The sequence below is a fragment of the Nilaparvata lugens genome, chromosome 7, assembly GCF_014356525.2.
Source record: "Nilaparvata lugens isolate BPH chromosome 7, ASM1435652v1, whole genome shotgun sequence".
In the NCBI taxonomy this organism is placed as follows: Eukaryota; Metazoa; Arthropoda; class Insecta; order Hemiptera; family Delphacidae; genus Nilaparvata; species Nilaparvata lugens.
The window spans coordinates 20,693,371-20,713,489 of record NC_052510.1 but is presented as its reverse complement, the minus strand read 5'-3'; the positions used below and the strand labels follow the sequence as shown (position 1 = coordinate 20,713,489).

The window sequence follows — 20,119 nt, the reverse complement described above, 5'->3', positions numbered from 1 at the left end:
CTCAATTGTCCAATGCTGGGTGATAAAACTTCTTATTTTATACTCTCTAACCTTGTATTCTGCAGGCTAAAACCTATTTATTTTTAAATTTCCATTGATATTTCTAAATTGAAAATTTTTCAATTTAAAATAAATTCAAAATTTTTCAATCAACGGAAATTTAAAATTAAATAGGTTTTAGCCTGCAGAATACAAGGTGAGAAAAGAGTATAAAATAAGACAAGCTGGACCGGATGGTTTAAATATGGTTCAAGCATAGGGAACTCTTCTTCAAACTTCGCTTCCTCCATTTGATATGTGCTGGAGACAATAATTGAGGATCCCGGAAGTTTGGAAAGTGGCTACAGTCAAATCTATTTTCAAGAAGGGAGATATAGTCCAGACTTTCACCGAAAAAACTTTTATCTAGAGATGAGGTATTTCTTGACCTCACTAGTTACTTTAACAGCTCTCTGGAAGACAGCCTAGGCCTTCGCTGGAGGCAAATAAGAACAAATTTAGTGTCGAAAATATAGAAAATACAAATAAAACTTTACTCCTCTCACAACAATACAAAAGAGAAGGTGATTATGATTTTGAACAGGACAACCTTGATGAGGATGGATGGAAAGACTATCAAGCATCAGTTACAAATATTCAAATACTCAAATCCAAAAGAATAATAAGTTATAAATGAACTTAGTTTATCTATGGTTATATTAACGATGTGCTAACATTGAATACGCTTGACTATTAATCAGTTACTTAATCGCTGTGTCTCAGGGTTTCGAGTAGGCAGAAGGCCTCCTCCAATAGGGCTTTTAAAACTTGGAAAATATTTGAAAGATTTTAAATTAAATTTGGAAGAGGAAATTACAATGATTGAACTGGACTGGTCAAAATGAAACAATGGGTGGCTCAAGCTTAATAATGAATTAGGGACTCACCAGCCACAATGTACACCCTCACAGTTGTCCACTCCATCCTCCCGTGGTCGCTGCTTCTTGGTCTAAATGCAACCTGAACTACCTTTCTTGACTTTTCACTGCATTCAATTACACAGCTGACAGAATACTGGAAACTAATAATTTAAAATAACAGATCACAAGTTTCTCTGTAATTTTATTCTTGGAGGTGGAAATAATTTCTTTTATTGATTTATTCAGTTATTGGATGGGGGTGATTGGCGTGGAGAGCCTCTCCACCTTGCAGGCACCTCGGAGGACTAATAATCACCTCGAAAGCTTCCACGCTAGGATGTTGGCTGCATTCGGCGTCAACCTGGATGTGTGCAGTTTTATGCGTAAGTAGCTGCAATGATACATTAAAATTGCATTATAAGATAGGTATTTTACTTCCAACATATAAAGCTGCGTACACATATACGCGCTTCCAACCCGCACCGAGCACGCTCCGCCCTCGTTCCTCAATCGAACCACAGTCGCTCCGCCCACGCACCCATCATGAACGTTACGGAAGATGTTAGATCTTCTCGGTCTATCATCAATCGCTCTGTTGGAGTGACGTTCGGTTGCGGAGCAGAGCGAAAGTCTGTACGCACCTTTAAGCCTACTGGCTGTCATGATATGAAATTAACTCTACCACACATAATGAATGAGTAAAATTAAAAATTGTTGAACTTTATTTATATGTCACGCTACCTTCCTATTCAGAATACATTCTACGGAGGTTACTTTTTCACATTCCTATTGGCCATTGATGAATATCCGAAATATTTTAGAAGTTACTTACACTCTTACTCTTAAACACAGTTGCTGAAATGGTTGTGACATTTGTCATACCAGTGGATTAGCCTGCCAAGAAGTCCTCTCCATAAAATATGCCACCAGATTAGTTTAAGTGGGCTGAGATGTTGTTTTGGAGCTCAAGTTATTATATAAATGATTATTTATTGATTTATTAGTCATTCATACAACAAGCACATTATCAAAATGATAGGGAGAGGAAAAAATAAAGTAACCTTGTGCTATTCCTCTCCCAAATGTAGATAGCACATACTGTAGTCCGAAATAGGTTAGGTCTTGTAGTTCTTCAATTCACAAAATTTCCATTCCTCAAGTATTTTCACAAAGGAGATTTTCAAATTTAGATGCTTCAAAACTGAACATAGAAGATATATTTCACATTATTATAACTAGAATAGGAAATATTTACATATTAAGAATATAAATTTAAAGTTACCGAAAAACAAACGGTTCTTGTTTTTTTTCAGGAAAATTGAGAGAAGTTGAGAGATCATCATTTGATGATTTACAACGTATAGACAGAGACGATCCGCAACGTGTGCGTAGGGCTCGAAGTGACAACAACGCCAACTCTGATGCAATCAGGATGGCGCTGCGGCGATTAACGCGCCAGGAAATTACACTAATAAATTTCCTGACGACGGTGAGCCATTGTGCTGACAACCTGATAGAACGGGGATTTGTCCAACAGTACAATGGCCTCCAGGAAGCGGTCGTCGTTGACGAAGAAATAATTGAGTGGATGTTGCCAGTGGCAGGAGAGGAGGTGGTGGTGGCAGCAGAAAATGTAAGGCCACCTGCCCGACGCCGCCGAAGAAGACAGCAGGGAGTCCTGCAGCGTCCCATCGAAGCCCAGCAGCAGCCACATGCAGCCCCACGGTTGAGCAATTGCGTGATTTGTTTGAACAATGAATGTACGCACATTGCTCTTCCGTGTGGGCACATTTGCATGTGCGAGGAATGTGCCGAGCAAAATCTATTGCACATGAACGGGCAGCCCCGTTGCCCACTATGCAACATACATTGTACACACTATCAGAGGGTGTACTTAAATTTTCAGTAAGCAGCAATAAGCAGGTAGGCTCAACTCACACTTAGGCGAGTCAGGTCGAGAAGAGTCTCGACTCTAGTCGAGAGCATGTGTTTCTAAATGATGACACTCAGACCAGTCGATTCTAGTCTCCGCGATTGTCACCATTTGAAAACAAAACGAGTCTCTTCTCGGCCTGAATCGCGTAAGTGTGAGTTGAGCCTAAGAGTCATCAAGGAAAAATAATTATTGTAATGTAAAGTATATAATACAGGCTGTGTGAAAAGTCCGAGAACGGCTTAATATCTCATACACAAAAAATGTGATTTGACGGTGGGTGTGTTAATAATGTGAATATCTTTGAAACGGTTTGAGATGTCGATATGCGGTTTTCGCATTTTTTTTCTTGAAATTCCGTCTTGAAATCATATATTGCATGATCACCTTCCTTTAAAAAAAATATGGCGGACCAGATTTTTGAAATCATAGTAAAGTAGTATTTTCAATATGAGTAGGATCCACAATCACACCCACAGTCAAATTACCTTTGTGTATAAGATATTAAGCCGTTCTCGGACTTTTCACCCACTCTGTATAATTTTCTATAAGTTATAAATGATAATCAAGCCTCAAATTTTGACATTCAATAACTTTTTTATGTGTGCATCGAATTTGATGATTATTATAGTTGTATTCGTTATGTTCAGGACCAGGTTTATGGCCTATCAAATTTATAATCCGACTTCTGGACTCTTTCCTACGGTCCTTCAAAGTCTACATGTAATCTGTATGGTAGAAGATTTGTAAGCTGGCCACACACAGAAATAAAAATCACCTGTTATAATCATTGCGTCATACAGCAGCCGTCAGTAGATAGTAGACAAGAGTGTGTGCTGCTCCATAACCGCCCATGTATTTCATGCTATAGTGAGGTCCACGTTATAATGGCAGTGTGTGATTTGCAATGGTGTTGCTATCCTTGTCTATCGTTCAACAAAACAGATGGCGCTATCTCTTTCACGCATTGCGATGTTGCCACATCGTTTATCAACAATGTAGAAATTCAACTACCTAATTGACAAAATATTTTATCTCAATCATGAATATTTATTATTACATCTTTGAAAAATATATTTTCTTGGCAAATAAAATAACTATTTTTAACAATAATTAACAGTTAAATTCATCAGATATACCAGTATCAGCTGTTTGGGTGGCAAGGCTGAGATCTGGCAACCCTTTTCTCCTATCTTCCTACACTGCCAATATAACGTGGAACCCACTATAAACACCCCGACTAAAAACAAAAAGATCTGGTGTGGCGCACTCACACAACTTTCCTTGCCGTTATGAAAATTGATCACCTGACGCTAGTGTTCACGCGCATCTCAAGTGTACGATTTAAAGATCTGAGCCAGCTGGTGACAGGACAATAACGCTGGAGACACACGAGGACTGTTATCTCTTCATAGTGAATGATTTAATAGAATCTACAGTTGCCAACAGTTTGGAATTGAATAATCACATTTTCTCGAAATTCGAGCTTATTTCCTATTTAAGTAATTTTGCAGTTGCAAAATTATCTATATAAATAAAATGCCGCATCGCGCCTCCTGGGGTGTGTATCCAGATAAAGTTTGTCATGAGATGCATTAAACTATTTGGCGTTACGAAGTTCGCCTGGCCAGCTAGTGTAGCCTATAATATAATTTAAAAGAGGTTGTTAATTTTGCAGAAAATAGCTTTAAGGATGATTTCCCATGTTCATAGCCAGGCATCCACATTGTAAACCACTTTTTAAGCAATTGAAAATATTGACTTTGCCTGATGTTTATGCGTTTGAACATCTTTTATAAGGAAAACCTGTCTTGTATTACAGTTAATAGCTCTGATCATACTCATTATACTAGGCATGCATCAACACAAGGGTTTTACACTTTTTTCTCTTCATTTTATGTTGTGTTAAATTTTCTAGTTTTTCGAAATTTGATTTAAACCTGACTATGACTATGAATAGGCCCCGTTTCGGAAAGCCAATTTTCCGACTCCAGCTGTTTTAAGTCTAGAACTCAGCTAAATCCCGAGCCACAGAATACAATATTTTGTATTCTGTGCCAGAGCTCGGAAACCGGCTCAATATGAGTTAATCAGTTAAATTATTCTTATACATTAAATGGACTTATAAATTAGGCTCTTCAATAACTTACGGTACCAAATGTTTCAAGAAATTGTGATATTGTCTGTTTTGAGAGAAATATGAAAGCTTTACTTGTTGACGTTTCACCATATTAATAAGAATGAATTGTTAATGAATATATGATATTATTTGTTTAGCTAATGCTGTTATTTACTTTACTTGTTTGTATTTGACTGTGTTGTGCATTTTTGTAATGTTATAACAATAAAATGAAATTAAGTAGTCTGTCTACAATAAGTTTGTGATCTGTGGCTATTTAAATCCTTGCTTAAAGTGAAGTTAATCATGCTATAATATTTTTGAAGATATGAGTGATGAAGAAAATATTTTAATGTTGAACCATAATGATATTACTATCGTATTTCATAAAACTTTAAAGTAAAAAAAAAACCAATCACATTCTTTGATGTGGTGACGTCCGTTTCGTGCTGGTATTGCAGCAGAATTGTTACTCAGAGACTCCTGAGTTTCTGTTTGGCTTGAAAATGTGCAATACCAGCACGAAACGGACGTCGCCACATCAAAGAATGTGAGGATTTTTAACTTTAAAGTTTTATGAAATACGATAGTAATATCATTATGGCTCAACATTAAAATATTTTCTTCACCATAATTATGGTGGAAACAAGATGGATAACCAACAACATAATGATATGATATCATTTTATATAAATATGATTTTAATAGTTATTTACAATATATAATTGTAAATATAGTTATGTAATGATAAAGTTACAATTCCATGTGGTGATCAATGTGTATTTTGATCAGCAACAGAAATTAGCATACCGCAGTAGCCTACATAATCAAAATTCCAGTAGGTGAATAAAATACTAAAATACGCAATATATCGTCAAAATCAAATCAAATGTATTTATTCATTTAAAATACTATAAAATTTACATAAAAATAAATACATATGAATAGGCTCCCCGCTTGGATGACAGGTCCGTGTGCGGGGGGGAGTCGCATAAAGCAAACAATATTCATTTCATAATAATTATGTATCACATCATTATAATATGGAGAAAATAATTCAATTTTATATACGGTAGGTAATTGACAAAATATAATACGTAAATTAAAATTTAAAAAATAAAATATATATACTTCAAGTGAAAGTTTGGGTTGATTTTGATGAAAAACGCTTTATTGAGAATTCTATCCGACAGCAATCAGGGGTTTATGATAATTAATTTATTACCAAATACAAGAAATATTTTTATAAATAAAACAATTAATTCTATAAATTAAAGCAAACGAGAAAAGAAATTAAAAGAAAAATGGAAAATTTGGAAAAAAGAGAAACAAAAATGGAAGATCTAACTTTTTGAATATAGGGCGAAAAAGTAGAGCATCTGCCGCTTCAGTCCCGATGCTAAGGAGCCACACACCAACCCTCCACCTGTAAACAGCGACAGTGCAGCGCTCACTTGGTGTGAATACAAGGAGTATATTATTCTTATTAATTATTTTTCATTGTTTCTAAGTGAGGACCTTGAGTTTAACAACTTATATATTATTTTAAATTTATTTCCTACAGACTAAGAAAACGCCAATTTTTCTCCCAAAATTGGTCATTAACAAAAATATACAAGAAATATTAACAATTGTACTTTTCTAATATTGATAAATTTACTTTCCAGTTATCGTAAAACTATTTAAAACACTACAAAGTTTAAGATGACCATCAATGTTTGAAAAAAATTCTTAAATGTTATTTAAGAAAAAACTTATGGGTTCTTCTAGACCACCGCGCCAGTAGTAGTGTCTAAAAAAGGCTACTGGTAGTTTATTAGTCCTAATACAGGCTGTGTACTAGGGTGAAGTGTTAGATAACTAGGCACAGTGGCCAAACATAGGCTAGTTGGCTCAACAAAACGTACAGATGTTGCCCCGAAATTGACAATTGGCGCGACAGAGGCAATTTGGTCAATAAATAGGCCTACCATTGGCAACCATGAGAGACAGTTAGGCAAAATTCTAGCCGAGGAGCTACCGCTGTTATCTCAGTTGTTATTGAAGATATAGACTCAATTTTTTTAGGTGGAAGAGAAGGAAAAAATAAAGCGCGGTACGCGGTAGCCTATTTTGATACAATTCAATTCAATTTTTAGAAATAGGCTAGCTGTTTCAAAACTAACCTTGAGTAACGGCGACTTTCAATATCAATTACAATTCTATTACTTGAATAACTTTTGAATACAGTACTAATAATTTATAATTCATGTAATATTGAATCCAATGATTTCATGAAGAAATCTATTTTCTCTGTTGAATAATTAGGCAGCTATGATTTAGAAAATTGAAGTTACTATCATGGCAACAATGTGTATTGCCACTATGTTAACCCTACGCAGCACCGTATGCCCGCCCATCATGCACAACGTATTAAAGCTACCATTAATAGTTTTTTTGTGATCACAAATACTAATCACTGTGATTAGACATTTTGATAAATATCAACATATTGCCATTTATAAGAAAAACCTAACCTTTCCTTTACCGTTGTGAGAAGAGTCTTTGAAACTTTCTGCATAGGTACACTGTTAGGTGTTGATTACCAACTTTGTAATTGTGCTAGTTCTAACCTAGAATTCATCATTATTATTAATTTAAACTGAAATTGAATAAAAGTATTTTTTCATTAACTTAACGTGAATTGCAATAATAAGGTTTACCAACTGAGATCAATAAAGTTTAGAATCGTCGTTCCTTCAAAATAAGGTAAGTTTTGAAACAGCTACTTCTAATATTAAAATTTAATTAAGTTGTATCAAAATAGGATAGTTGACTTCATTTTCTCCTCCTCTTTCATTAAAAAAATTAACTGGATATCTTTAATAAATGAGACAACAGCGGTATCTGACCGGCTAGAATTTAGCCCAGGTTACAAGGATAAAACATTATTATCACTTATAATAAGTTACAAGTAAAAAATCTTCTAGCTATCAATGTATTTAAAAAGAACAATTAACTCATTTCCATAATAATACCAAAATTTCACTTACAGTTAAACCAGGAAATGTTGGTTGCTTCCTTATTATTACTGTAGCTGATGCTCAAATGATTTAAGATTAACTTATTCTTGTCAATAAATTGGTAAAATAATCTCGGAAAAGCGTATTCCTATCAATAAAGTCTGAGAAAACTGTACAGAAAATAGAATAAGGTACTTTAGATTTAATTTTTAAATTCTAAACTAATCAAAAATGAGAATATTAGTTTAGGTTAGAAAATTATTCAATGCCGTCAAAATCTTGCTATAAGATTAGATAGTAATATATAGAATTATTAGAGAGACGAAGCTGGTAATAATAAATATTAAAGCAGTAGGTAGCGCTACAGTCGATGACGTCACTCAAAGTATCGTGCGCACAAAATGCCATCACGTGACCTTTCTACTAGTGCGCACAGATTGTCAAGCGAACAGATTGTAAGTCGAACAGTTTGCGGAGCGAATAACTTGTACCACCCCTCCGGTTAAGAGAGAGGCTACTGTATTATAAATTTATAACTTAAACTTAACCTCTAAACTGATATTGTTTTTGCCTCTAGAAATTTTTTGTTGCCAATGCCATTGTGATAATTAACATTCCGTTAGAGCGCAGATAGAGCGACTACGTCACTAAACCACAGAATATACAGAATGGAAACTTGTAATCAATCGCCTATCTAAACAATGCTTTTTACATGACGCCAATATTAAACACGTCACGTGACCTTGGGAAGTTCCAATCCTGGTCTTCTGATTGGCTCGTGGCAGTGAACGAGATCAATTGATCCGGATCATTGAAGTGATCCGAACCTACCATCAATACTATTACAATGCGGCACTTCCTAAAAAGATGGCGGATTTTGGCGTCAGGATATAGCCAAGTTTCCGTACTGTATGTATACTGTGACTAAACGACTAAATTTTGCGCATGTTAGCGCGCACAGATTGCAATGCGAACAACTGTTAGTGCGCACAAATTACGATGCGAACAACTGTATACCACCCATTAGGGTGGCCGAAAAGATGCGCAGGCCAGAATGCGCGGAGACCAACGAGCTAAATATAGTAAACTATAGAGTGGCTGATTGGCCGCTATTCCTGTTACGAATTAAACATGGGCAGCCATGACAGAGAGAGGCAAGAAGTGGCGGAAAATTTGAATGGCCCTATTGATATAATGGAAACTTGCATAAAATACAAGGCGCAAATCAGTTATTTAATAAATACTACATCGAATTTTTATCGAGCATTTTAAATATTTGTATTACAGTTGTTTTGCATCCATAAAATTAACTGTTTGAAATGCTTTGCTTGAAGCCTTGGTGGAATTAATGTAGCCTAAGTTACTGTACAGTGTTAATACTGCTTAGCTGTACAAGTGCTCTAGTAAGTTGGAATGCCATACCGTAACTGCAAAATTTTTATTTTAGAGATTGGATTATTTTTTATGTTATTTTGAGTAAGGAATTCAAAAAAATAGTTCATGAAGACGTTTCTTTGATATCGGCTTACGGTACTTATCCACATAAAGTTCATAACAAGAAGGCAAAATATAATAGTCAAAAAAATAACAAACAAAAACAAAAATAACAAACAGATTTGGCATCGTTGCGGAGCAAGAAAAGGATAGTACTACCCAAGGAGGATAAAGTATTAGGAGTGGATCCCCACCCCTCCCGCCAGAAGCCGCTTTTTTGGATGGCAGCCATCTTGTGGTAGGTAAGAAAGTACATGCTCTTATGAAGGAAAGCTTATTTTTTGCTGATTTACAATTATTTATTTATGATTTTAAAAATTTTAATCATGCTATCTTCATGTGCTGCAAATGGGTGTGCTAATCGTGTATCGAAAAAGCCACCTGATGTTACATTTCACAGGTAATTATTAGTTTTATCATGTTCATTGCATTTAACCTTACTTTTTACTATAAAAAAGTCAATGATTTTTCTTTGAAATAGTAGGCTAGATATTCTTGAAAATTTATTTTTCAAGAAGAAACAATTTTTATATTCATCAATTTGAATAATATGTCAACTGTAGGAGTGATTGAAGAATTTACCAGAAATGTGACAAGCCACTAACCATGTCTACACTAAACTTTGATGTAGTTCACCCGCTTCAAATTTATTGTTGTTATTGAATTGCTATTTTATTCTGATAATAGTCATATGAGTTTTGTTCAATTTTGAACAACTGGAAATTTTAAGACAATGGGCAAGTAAAGTGAACTTCTGTCACTTGAACTTCAAACATTTCATTATTATAACTATTAAATATGCAGTCAAATAATCTAAATATACTTAGATAGTTGTAATTTTGTGTATTATATGGAGGCCATTGTAACCTACTGGGTGGTTGAAATTACTGGTGGTTTTTACTGTTACTGATACCCTACTTCTATGAGTATTCAGTTGAACATCATTATTTATTATCATTATTATTGATGCTCATAATTCATTTTTAAGGAATCAAAGTCAAAGACAATACGATGTTTAATATCAATTAGGCTGCTTTGTATTTGGTATAGTCTTCTCTCCGAATAACTACAAACTACTACTGCAGTGCTATAAGAGAAGGCCCAATTTGAATCTAGCGCCTGTTTTTCCTATCGCAAGATGGCGCCTAACTGGCTTCAAGCTCTCTGCAAGAGTGATGGGCCGATACCGGCTTCCACCCCCTGGTACTACCTGCTTTGTCGAATGATAGACAAGGATAGCAACACCAAAGTTGATCAAATACTGTCATTATAACGTGGACCTCACTATAATACCGGCCTAACATGATCATATAATATAAGCTGATGTCTATAGTTCATTCCAGTCAAGTTTGCAATACTATCATCATCATAAATATAATATTAATCATAGAAATCAATTTAACTCTTTCCTGTATAGGGCTACTTGTAATATAAATATAAAGAAAATAAAAATCTCAGTACCCTTTTTTTAAAATATTTTATCAATATTTATATTTTTTAAATATTTTGACATGTTTCGGTCATTTATGCCATTTCAAGTGATATGAATTAAATAAATAAATACTACTGGAAGATTCTTATTTTGATCATAATTATGTTAGTGTATTCATATGTTTTTATGAACTAGGACTGTAAATTTTGGCTTGAAATTCGCATGATTCTATCAAAAATGGGGTTATTGGTGTCTAATTGGATTAAGTTTATTTTTCTATCTCTGTTTAATTTTGCTGCTTTATAAATATGAAATTCTTCTTTGACATTTAGTTTTTGACTTTTATTACCATAATTAAGTATTTTCATATTGGAATTTATATCTGTAGAATTATGGCCTGAATCTATCAAGTGTTCAGCAAATGCTGACTTTTGTGTATAATTTTTAGATTTTAGTGCTTGGATATGATCTCGAAATCTGATATGGAAATTTCTACTTATTTGTCCGATATAGAATTTGTTGCAATCACTACATTCAAGTTCATAGATTCCAGATTTTTTAAACTTATCTTGCTGTACATTTAAATTTGATTTCTTTTTTATCAGTTCAAATGCATTATTTGTTGTCCTATAACCTAGAATGAATTTATTTTTTGTAAAGGTTTTTCTTATAGCTTTATTAAATTTTGTGTTATATGGAACACAAATATATTCTTTATTTCCTACATTTCCTTGATTATTTTGAGTTCTATTCTCTATTAATTTTCCTTTTTGTTTGTAAATCATTCTATCAATAGTTTTGGTATTATATCCATTTGTTATTGCCATATATTTTATTATTTTCTTCTCTTTTCTGTAATTATCTTTTGACATGGGAATATTTATTAGCATGTATATCATTGCATTGAAAGTTGAAATTTTTTGTTGCCAAGGATGATTTGAATCTCTAGGAATGATACAATCTGTATGTGTGGGTTTTCTATAAATGCTAAAATCATGTTTGTTATCTTTCATACTAATCGTTAAATCAAGAAAATTTATTTCATGTTCTTGAGCTTCCATTGAAAATTTTATAGAAGGTGATATTGAATTTAAATATAATTCAAAATCTTCATGTGTTTTATCTTCATTATTATACAGACATATTATATCATCAACATATCTGTGCCAATAAATAATATTTTTCTTTAGAGGATTATTATCATTCATTATTTTAGATTTTTCTAAGTTGTTCATGTATATATTAGCCAGATAACCTGATAAAGGAGATCCCATTGCCAAACCTTATTTTTGTTTATAATTTTTCTCATTGAATTTGAAATAATTTTGTTTTGTATTTGCTGAACACTTGATAGATTCAGGCCATAATTTTACAGATATAAATTCCAATATGAAAATACTTAATTATGGTAATAAAAGTCAAAAACTAAATGTCAAAGAAGAATTTCATATTTATAAAGCAGCAAAATTAAACAGAGATAGAAAAATAAACTTAATCCAATTAGACACCAATAACCCCATTTTTGATAGAATCATGCGAATTTCAACCCAAAATTTACAGTCCTAGTTCATAAAAACATATGAATACACTAACATATGATCAAAATAAGAATCTTCCAGTAGGTAGTATTTATTTATTTAATTCATATCACTTGAAAATGGCATAAATGACCGAAACATGTCGTGATAAAATATTTTAAAAAAAGGGTACTAAGATTTTTATTTTCTTTATATTTAAATCAATTTAACTCTCGAAAACACACCTATTCCTGCAGTGGCAGACAGGCAATAGAGGCTCTTGTTGCCTCTCTCTGTCATGGCTGCCCTTAGTTGGCCGTGTAAGACATTGAGAGCGCTGAAAGCACACCAACAGCCGCTCTATGGTTTACTATATTAGCTCGTTGGCGGAGACAGCCAAACTTTGTTTTGCCTACTCCACGATCATCCGGGTCGCATGAATTGGGAATATCTGGAACTCAAAATATCTTGCAGCTAGCCGGAATTGGAAATATATGGAGCTCTGAATATGTCGACAGGCGGAACTCGAAATATCTTGTCAGCTGGTGGAATTGAAATTATGTGGAATTGGAAATATATCGAATTCACAATATCGATCGTTATTAGCGAGACTGCGTAGATGTGGGATGAAACAAATTTATCGCAAAACAAATGAAGGGTTCTATAGTAACCTAAAATAAATTCATCTACAGTGGATAAATTCATCATTGTGGACCTAGAAAAGGATAGTACCACCGGCTTTGTCGAATGATAGACAAGGATAGCAATTCCAAAGTTGAGCAAATACTGTCATTATAACGTGTACCTCACTATAGTCCATATCATTCCAGAAAATAAGTCAGACTTGAACCATTTCTCAATAACAAACACATTACCAGTACTACCACTTTGGCACCGATATTTTGAGTTCCAGATATTTCCAATTCCGCCATCTGACAAACAAATAATTTGAGTTCCAGATACTCCCAATTCCGCCTAGCAACATATTTCGAGTTCCGGATATTTCCAATTCCGCCGCTATCTGACAAATATTTGGAGTTCCACCCTGCAACAGTTTTCAAGCATAGGACATTTAACATTGATATTTTGAGTTCCAGATATTTCCAATTCCGCGGCCCCGATCATCCTTGGTTTCAATCTTAGACCATTTATAGAATAGACACGCTGGGAAGCCTAGCCTCTGAAGCCAACATTTAACTGTCAAATCCGCCCACATTGACGTCACAACCAAGCTAACAACAATGCATTGAATAACAACAATGTAAGTTAAACACCACAAACACCTACACAACAAACTTTTGCGACGTCAAGGTGGGCGGATTTGGCAGTTAGATGTTGGCTTCATCGACTATCAGTATGCATTACAATGGGCCGTGTCTAATCTATAACTGGTCTAAGGTTTCAATAGAGGATAGACTGAAGACTGAAAGTAAACATCGATATAACCGGATTTTAAGTAGCGATATTTCACTGCTGATGCTATCGATATATAGCAGATTTCGACTGTCGATACGCTGCATACAGCTGACATTCGGATTTCAGAGAGCAGATAACCTCCAAAATTTGATACGTAAACGAAAGTGCTTCTATTCCCAGTTTTCTTTTACGTTTAATTATAGTTTTGTTATCAGTTCTAGTGTCACTCATTCTCTTGCTATCTTAACATTCTTATTGAATAATATAAAGTAGGCACTTGAATGATTGATTTCAAAAATGAAGAACTTAAAAGTGACATTCCTTCATCCTGATCTTGGTATCGGTGGTGCTGAAAGACTTGTGGTAGATGCGGCATTAGCTCTGCATAACAAAGGACACAAAGTTCAATTCCTGACAACTCATCATGACTCCTCACATTGTTTCAAAGAAACAAAAGATGGAACTCTACCAGTGACGGTGGTTGGCGATTGGTTGCCTCGCTCCGTGTTTGGAAGGTTGTACGCACTGTGTGCTTACATTCGCATCATCTATGCTGCTTTCTACTTGGTGTTATTCAGTGATTCAGAACCTGACGTGGTATTCTGTGATCAGATTTCAGCATGCATTCCAATTCTCCACCTCAAGTTTAGAAATGTTTTATTTTACTGTCATTTTCCTGATCAACTTCTCAGTACACCAGGAAGTTTTCTGAAAACATTGTATCGGTTACCTATCAATTGGGTTGAGGAATTCACTACTGGCTGTGCAGATAAAATACTAGTAAACAGTAATTTTACTAGAGGTGTGTTCAAACAGACATTTAAATCTTTGAATCAACAACCAGACATTCTCTATCCATCGATTAATACACAAAGTTTTGATCAAGACGTTTCTTACGATATCAACAACCTGTTGACTACACCAATAAGAGATGATTTCAATGTTATTCTCTCTATCAACCGTTACGAACGTAAGAAAAATTTGATGCTAGCCATATCGTCTTTTAATAAATTGAAAAACTACATGTCTGAATCGTCTTATAATAAAACGTGTCTGATAGTTGCAGGAGGTTACGATACTAGGGTGTCTGAGAACATTGAGCATTTTTTGGAACTCAAAGAATACGCTAGAGAGTTAAATTTGACTGAAAAGGTACACTTTTTGCGATCACCGTCAGATACAGAAAAATTGGCCTTACTAAATAGATGTAACGTATTAATTTACACACCATCCAACGAGCATTTTGGAATAGTGCCCTTGGAGGCGATGTACGCTTTGAAACCTGTCGTTGCTGTTAATTCTGGAGGTCCAGTTGAAACTATATCGAATGGTGAGAATGGATTTCTCTGCGAGCCACTCCCGGATGATTTTGCCACATCACTCGCTAAAATTTTGGAAGAAAAGTCCCTTCAAGACAGCTTGGGAAAAGCTGGTAGAGAGAGGTTCAAGAAAAACTTCTCATTTGAAGCTTTCAGTGAAAAATTAAACCAAGTTATTGAAAACCTTGTTAATTAACATTTGAACAATAAACTACGTCACAATTTTGATCCTAAGGTAATCATGACTAAAGTACTTGAGATTAATGTTTAATGTTTAGCTGATAAATAAATAATATTTTTATTTCAAATCGAATAATTTTTCTTTTTTATTAACTAGTCATCACACTTTTATAGCATAGTTAATTATGAAGAACAATACGGTTTTATCTAAGCATGCTTTGCCTTAAAATAGCAGGAACCAATCACAACTATTCTAGAAGCAGGCTGTTTGGTAACCAAGCCTAACTTGACTGAATACATTCTCAAGAATAATTTTAATTTAGTATTACTCAGGGATGTGTGGTAGTAAGAATTTCGGGCCCACAATGAATGTCTACCACAATATTATCATTATAATAGGTACGGTAGTCTTTAACAGCAATAGCTGCCATGTCGAAGACCTGATATTGAATGTTTTCCTTATTCATCAAAAACAATGACATTATTTGTGGATGGGTCCGTATCACAGAGACAAGTTCTCACAGAGACAAGTAGTGTTTTTGAACGATATTAGTGTCACAGAGACAAGTTTCATAGGAACAAGTAGTTTTATAAATGGCAGTCTCACAGGAACAAGTTCCCACAGAGACAAGTTGAGTCTCACAGAGACAAGGTGAGTCTCACAGAGACAAGGTGAGTCTCACAGAGACAAGGTCTGTTTCACTGGAACAAGTAGTGTCAGTGGAACAAGAAGAGGGGTAGAGTCCCATTCGAACAAGTGTAGTGTCACAGAGACAAGGTCAGTCTCACAGGAACAAGGTTGGTGTGGTTTGTTGCCTACACATGAAGATGAAGGCATTCCATTTGCTCTAATGAATTGGATGTCATCTGTTTTTTGATATATATATACATATATATTATGGTGACATGAATAGAATAGAATGACTGCCTTTATTTTTCTTAGAAAGCGTCTGTTTTTTAATACATATACATATATATTATGGTGACATGAATAGAATAGAATAGAATGACTGTCTTTATTTTTCTTAGAAAGCAAAGTTAGGGCGCAGTCGACCCTCTCTTACACTCAACTCTCTATCAAGTATTATAACAATACGAAAAAAATAAATACAAATAATATAATTAAAAACAAACAATAGTTAAGTTATCTACTTATTTAAAATAATAACAAATTTTAAATTATTGAAAAGAAAGAGAAAAAAATGACATTGAAAATAATACATAACAATGCTGAATGATAGTATTTTCTGATACTTCATCACTTTAGTAAAAAATAAGATACTACAGAATACAATACAGTAGGCCTACATAGCAACTGAAGTGTTTGCTATACATTTCATTTCCTACTTATTATCACCATGTAAATCTCGAAGTGGATAAGTAAATTACATTATGATTTATTTAAATAGTAAAATAGAATCTTCCTTCAATCAACAAACAACGCTCCTTCAATCCACGTGACATACATATATAAATATATAATTTACATATGTTAATAATGTGGTGACATCATTTGAAGCCAGCTTTAAACGTTTCTCCTATGGAGAAAAAATGATGAATTTAGTAGACTGTTTAGTGGATCCTAGACATTCAGATTCAAATCTATACATAACAATTGATTCCCCTCTTCATCCAGGATATTTGTGGTTTCTTAATATTTCGATTTATTGACCGAGCGAAATGAGTTCTAAGATTCAAGTCGACGGCTTTGCATTTCTCTTTATGTTTATATGTTCCGCAATTACGGCGAAACGCAGCAATAGATTACCATGAAATTTGACAGGTATATTTCTTTTTAAATTGTGCCTCGACGTATATACAAGGTTTTTTGAAAATTTTGCATTTTAAGGTTAATACAATAGGTAAAGTCTCCTTCGAACGCCAATATTGCAGTAAAAATCAGAATAGAATCATCCATAATAATTCAGCTGTTGAGTGGATTTTTAATTGCATGCAATAACGCATGCAATTAATATATCAATGTAACTTAGTAAAAAATCAGCTGTCGTGTTGACTATTCATTGCATGCAATGACGCATGCAATTAATAACGGAAAGAAAACATAGTATTTTCTCTCGACCTTTATCTGCTTTCAACTCGGTCTGACCTGTTGCCAGTAAGTTGAAGGAGATTAGATTTTGATGTTAGCATATTTTTGATACACTAACCCCAACAGCCATTAGCCGTTTTCACACCGACATCTTGCCGACACAACATACAAACAGGATTTACTCTTATGGACAGTATGATACGAGGCTGTGTTTTATAACTGCGCGAGGTCTACTGTTCATAGAACTACTAGTCCAGGATTAAAATGTTGTTTTACCAAAATCATCAAATATTTAATAATTCGATACAATGATATATGTACAAATGTGAAGCTGACTTGCACCGAGGTAGAATCAATTTAATCTTAAATAATTTGAAATATATTTCAAGTTGTTAGGCTTCATTAATTCATAGAACACCTTTTTTATCATTATGTGTTATCAGAACCTATTAGAAATATGTAGATTGCCTTTAATGAATAAATTGAGTTTCATGTAAATGTATTATTTCTACCAAACTCCAAAATAACTATTATGTGACTTTTAATTGTTCAGTCATATAAAATAATTTTGATTCTGCAGTAACTTATACATAAGTGATATCAATGTAAGAAAGAACAGATTATATACTTCTAGATGAATGTAACAATATTGGAAAGATGTTATCCAACGGTATTTGAATACACCCCTGACTGTTACTGTATGGGAGTACCACCAGTAATTTATAAGTTTTCAATTCGTCAAAAGAGTGGTTATAGATAAAACAGTGTACTCAACGGTTATAATCTTCTCCTATCTATATTTTTTCTTCTTATTATTGTTCATCTTCTTCCTCTTCTTCCTTATTCTTCTGTCTCCTTTTTCTATTATCTTCTTCTTCTTCTCGCTTGTTCTTATTCTCCTCCTGTCATCTTCTTCTTCTTCTTCTTCTTCTTCTTCTTCTTCTTTTTCTTCTTCCTCTAGCTTTGTCCGGCAAGGTCTGATTTGTTTTTGTATTATGGAGTCCCTCTTGTATAAGGTACCAAGAACAATAACAAAGATATTTCCAGGGCTCTAGAGAATAATAATACTAATCCCCTCTGTCCTTTTGCTAAGTTGAAACGTGTAGCAACGTGAGTTGAAATGTATAAGTTGACCTAAATTTTTGAAGGCTGATCTTCGAATTGATAAAATTATAGAAACATGATCACAAGCAAATCCCTAAGAATATAATGGAGATGGAGACTATTCCTTTTAACAGAATCATGTTTCCTCATCATTATCACCATCCTCAAATTATACGAGTCGATCCATCCGGCGTATTCACGCATGATGTGTGCAGAAAATCTCACTCACACTGACTGTACAACTGTGAGATTAACTATTCTAAGTCAAGGACTCTAATTTAAATTGAAAGTTTTATATAATCTAATTGAAAGTTCAATATAAAATGTATTGATAATTGTCCATTCAGTTTCATGCATGAATATGAATAGATCATGGATGAAAATCATTTCATGTGATTGAAACGTAGTTCCCTCAGCCAATGCTTCAGCACCTTTTTTTAGTATGGTACCCACAAAATGTCCCAGTAATGTTATGATTGAAGAGTAGTTTCCACCGGGAACAGGAGGATATACAAATCTCCTGTAATATCTGGGAACATGGATATATCCCCCCCCCAAAATATTTGTTTGTACTTGAGTAAAAATCATGAAAATCATAGGTTTGAAGACTATAACTTTGAAACTATTTTTTGAAACAATTGAATGACTAATAAAATTATATTTCCATTCTATTTGTTATATGAACTGAAATATCATAGGCCTATGTTATATTATTTTCTATGAAAAAATGAATAATAATAAGCCCACTGAACATGAAGGAACTTCATTATTAGGATGTAGATTTTCTAGTAGAAATTGCTTGAAATCATACCAAATTGAGGGTATTTTTCTAAAATTTTCCGGGGGAGGCCCCTCGTACCCCTTCTCGTGAGAGGTAAAGAATTTTCTTGTTGTTTGAAGGTATTTTCATTTTCACTCTCTTATGTTATAATATTTTAAAAATCAGTAGAAAAACATTTCAAATATATGACTTTATGGGTAATGAAATTGTTCAGAATTCAAAGACGAACCCCAATTTGACACTGGTTTTTGATAAAATCGAAACAATAGCAAGTTAATAGCTTAATCCCGAACTTAAACCTGCCTCCTAGCAGGTCTAAGTTGGAGTCTAAAATCATCATTTTTGCTCCCGAGATTATCACATTTTAGCCTGATCCCGATCTCAGCAATCCACCGAGATTATCTTTTAAACCCGAGTTGATCTACGCTTGAACTCAGCAATCCACCGAGATTAATTTTTAGCCTAGACTGGAACTCAGCAAACCGATTTTTAGACTGCAGGTTTTTCCCTGCGATAATTGCCGGTCGGCCAACTTTTGCGCTCGAGCGTGGTTAATCCCGAACTCAGCAAACCGATCTTTGATCTGCGGCGCAAAAACCGGTTTTTAGCCGAGCGCAAGAGATAATCCCGATCTCAGCAATCGCCCCTAAGACTCTCTGTTGTGAGGCCGGGTGATATAATTATTCTCGAGTGACGTTTTCATGTGAAAATTTAGATTTTTCTCCCCTCACAGGTTTTTACCTTGAGCATTATTGTTCTAAAAAAATTGTGTATCATCTTGTTTTTATATGTATGTAAATAATGTGTGTGTATGTTGAACAATAAAAAATTTGAATAATCAAGATTGATATCCAGCTCTTCAAACTGAAAATA

At 34.1% G+C, this 20,119-nt stretch overlaps 2 protein-coding genes and 1 long non-coding RNA gene across 3 annotated transcripts; 2 read left to right on the top strand and 1 right to left on the bottom strand.

Annotated features, from left to right (window-relative positions):
* Nucleotides 1-1,131: 1,131 nt before the first annotated feature.
* On the top strand, nucleotides 1,132-2,925 carry LOC120352310 (E3 ubiquitin-protein ligase XIAP-like). Its single transcript, XM_039432319.1, has 2 exons — nucleotides 1,132-1,282; nucleotides 2,213-2,925. The coding sequence occupies exons 1-2, from the start codon at nucleotides 1,153-1,155 to the stop codon at nucleotides 2,806-2,808; spliced, it is 726 nt and encodes a 241-aa protein (XP_039288253.1). The 5' UTR covers nucleotides 1,132-1,152; the 3' UTR covers nucleotides 2,809-2,925.
* Nucleotides 2,926-5,820: 2,895 nt separating this feature from the next.
* On the bottom strand, nucleotides 5,821-8,367 carry LOC120352309. The gene is made up of 2 exons (XR_005571768.1): nucleotides 7,984-8,367; nucleotides 5,821-6,377 (listed from the first exon to the last, which is right to left on the bottom strand). It is a non-coding gene; the product is annotated as an uncharacterized LOC120352309 (long non-coding RNA).
* Nucleotides 8,368-13,906: 5,539 nt separating this feature from the next.
* On the top strand, nucleotides 13,907-15,439 carry LOC120348864 (alpha-1,3/1,6-mannosyltransferase ALG2-like). The gene has a single exon (XM_039432318.1). The coding sequence runs from the start codon at nucleotides 14,110-14,112 to the stop codon at nucleotides 15,325-15,327; it is 1,218 nt and encodes a 405-aa protein (XP_039288252.1). The 5' UTR covers nucleotides 13,907-14,109; the 3' UTR covers nucleotides 15,328-15,439.
* The last annotated feature ends 4,680 nt before the right edge of the window (nucleotides 15,440-20,119 follow it).

Bases quoted from the DNA above. Each gene is read 5' to 3' on its own strand.
- LOC120352310 (XM_039432319.1), top strand. From the start codon at position 1,153: ATGGGGGTGATTGGCGTGGAGAGCCTCTCCACCTTGCAGGCACCTCGG. The intron at 1,283-2,212 runs GTAAGTAGCTGC...GTTTTTTTTCAG, and splicing joins GGATGTGTGCAGTTTTATGC to GAAAATTGAGAGAAGTTGAG.
- LOC120348864 (XM_039432318.1), top strand. From the start codon at position 14,110: ATGAAGAACTTAAAAGTGACATTCCTTCATCCTGATCTTGGTATCGGT.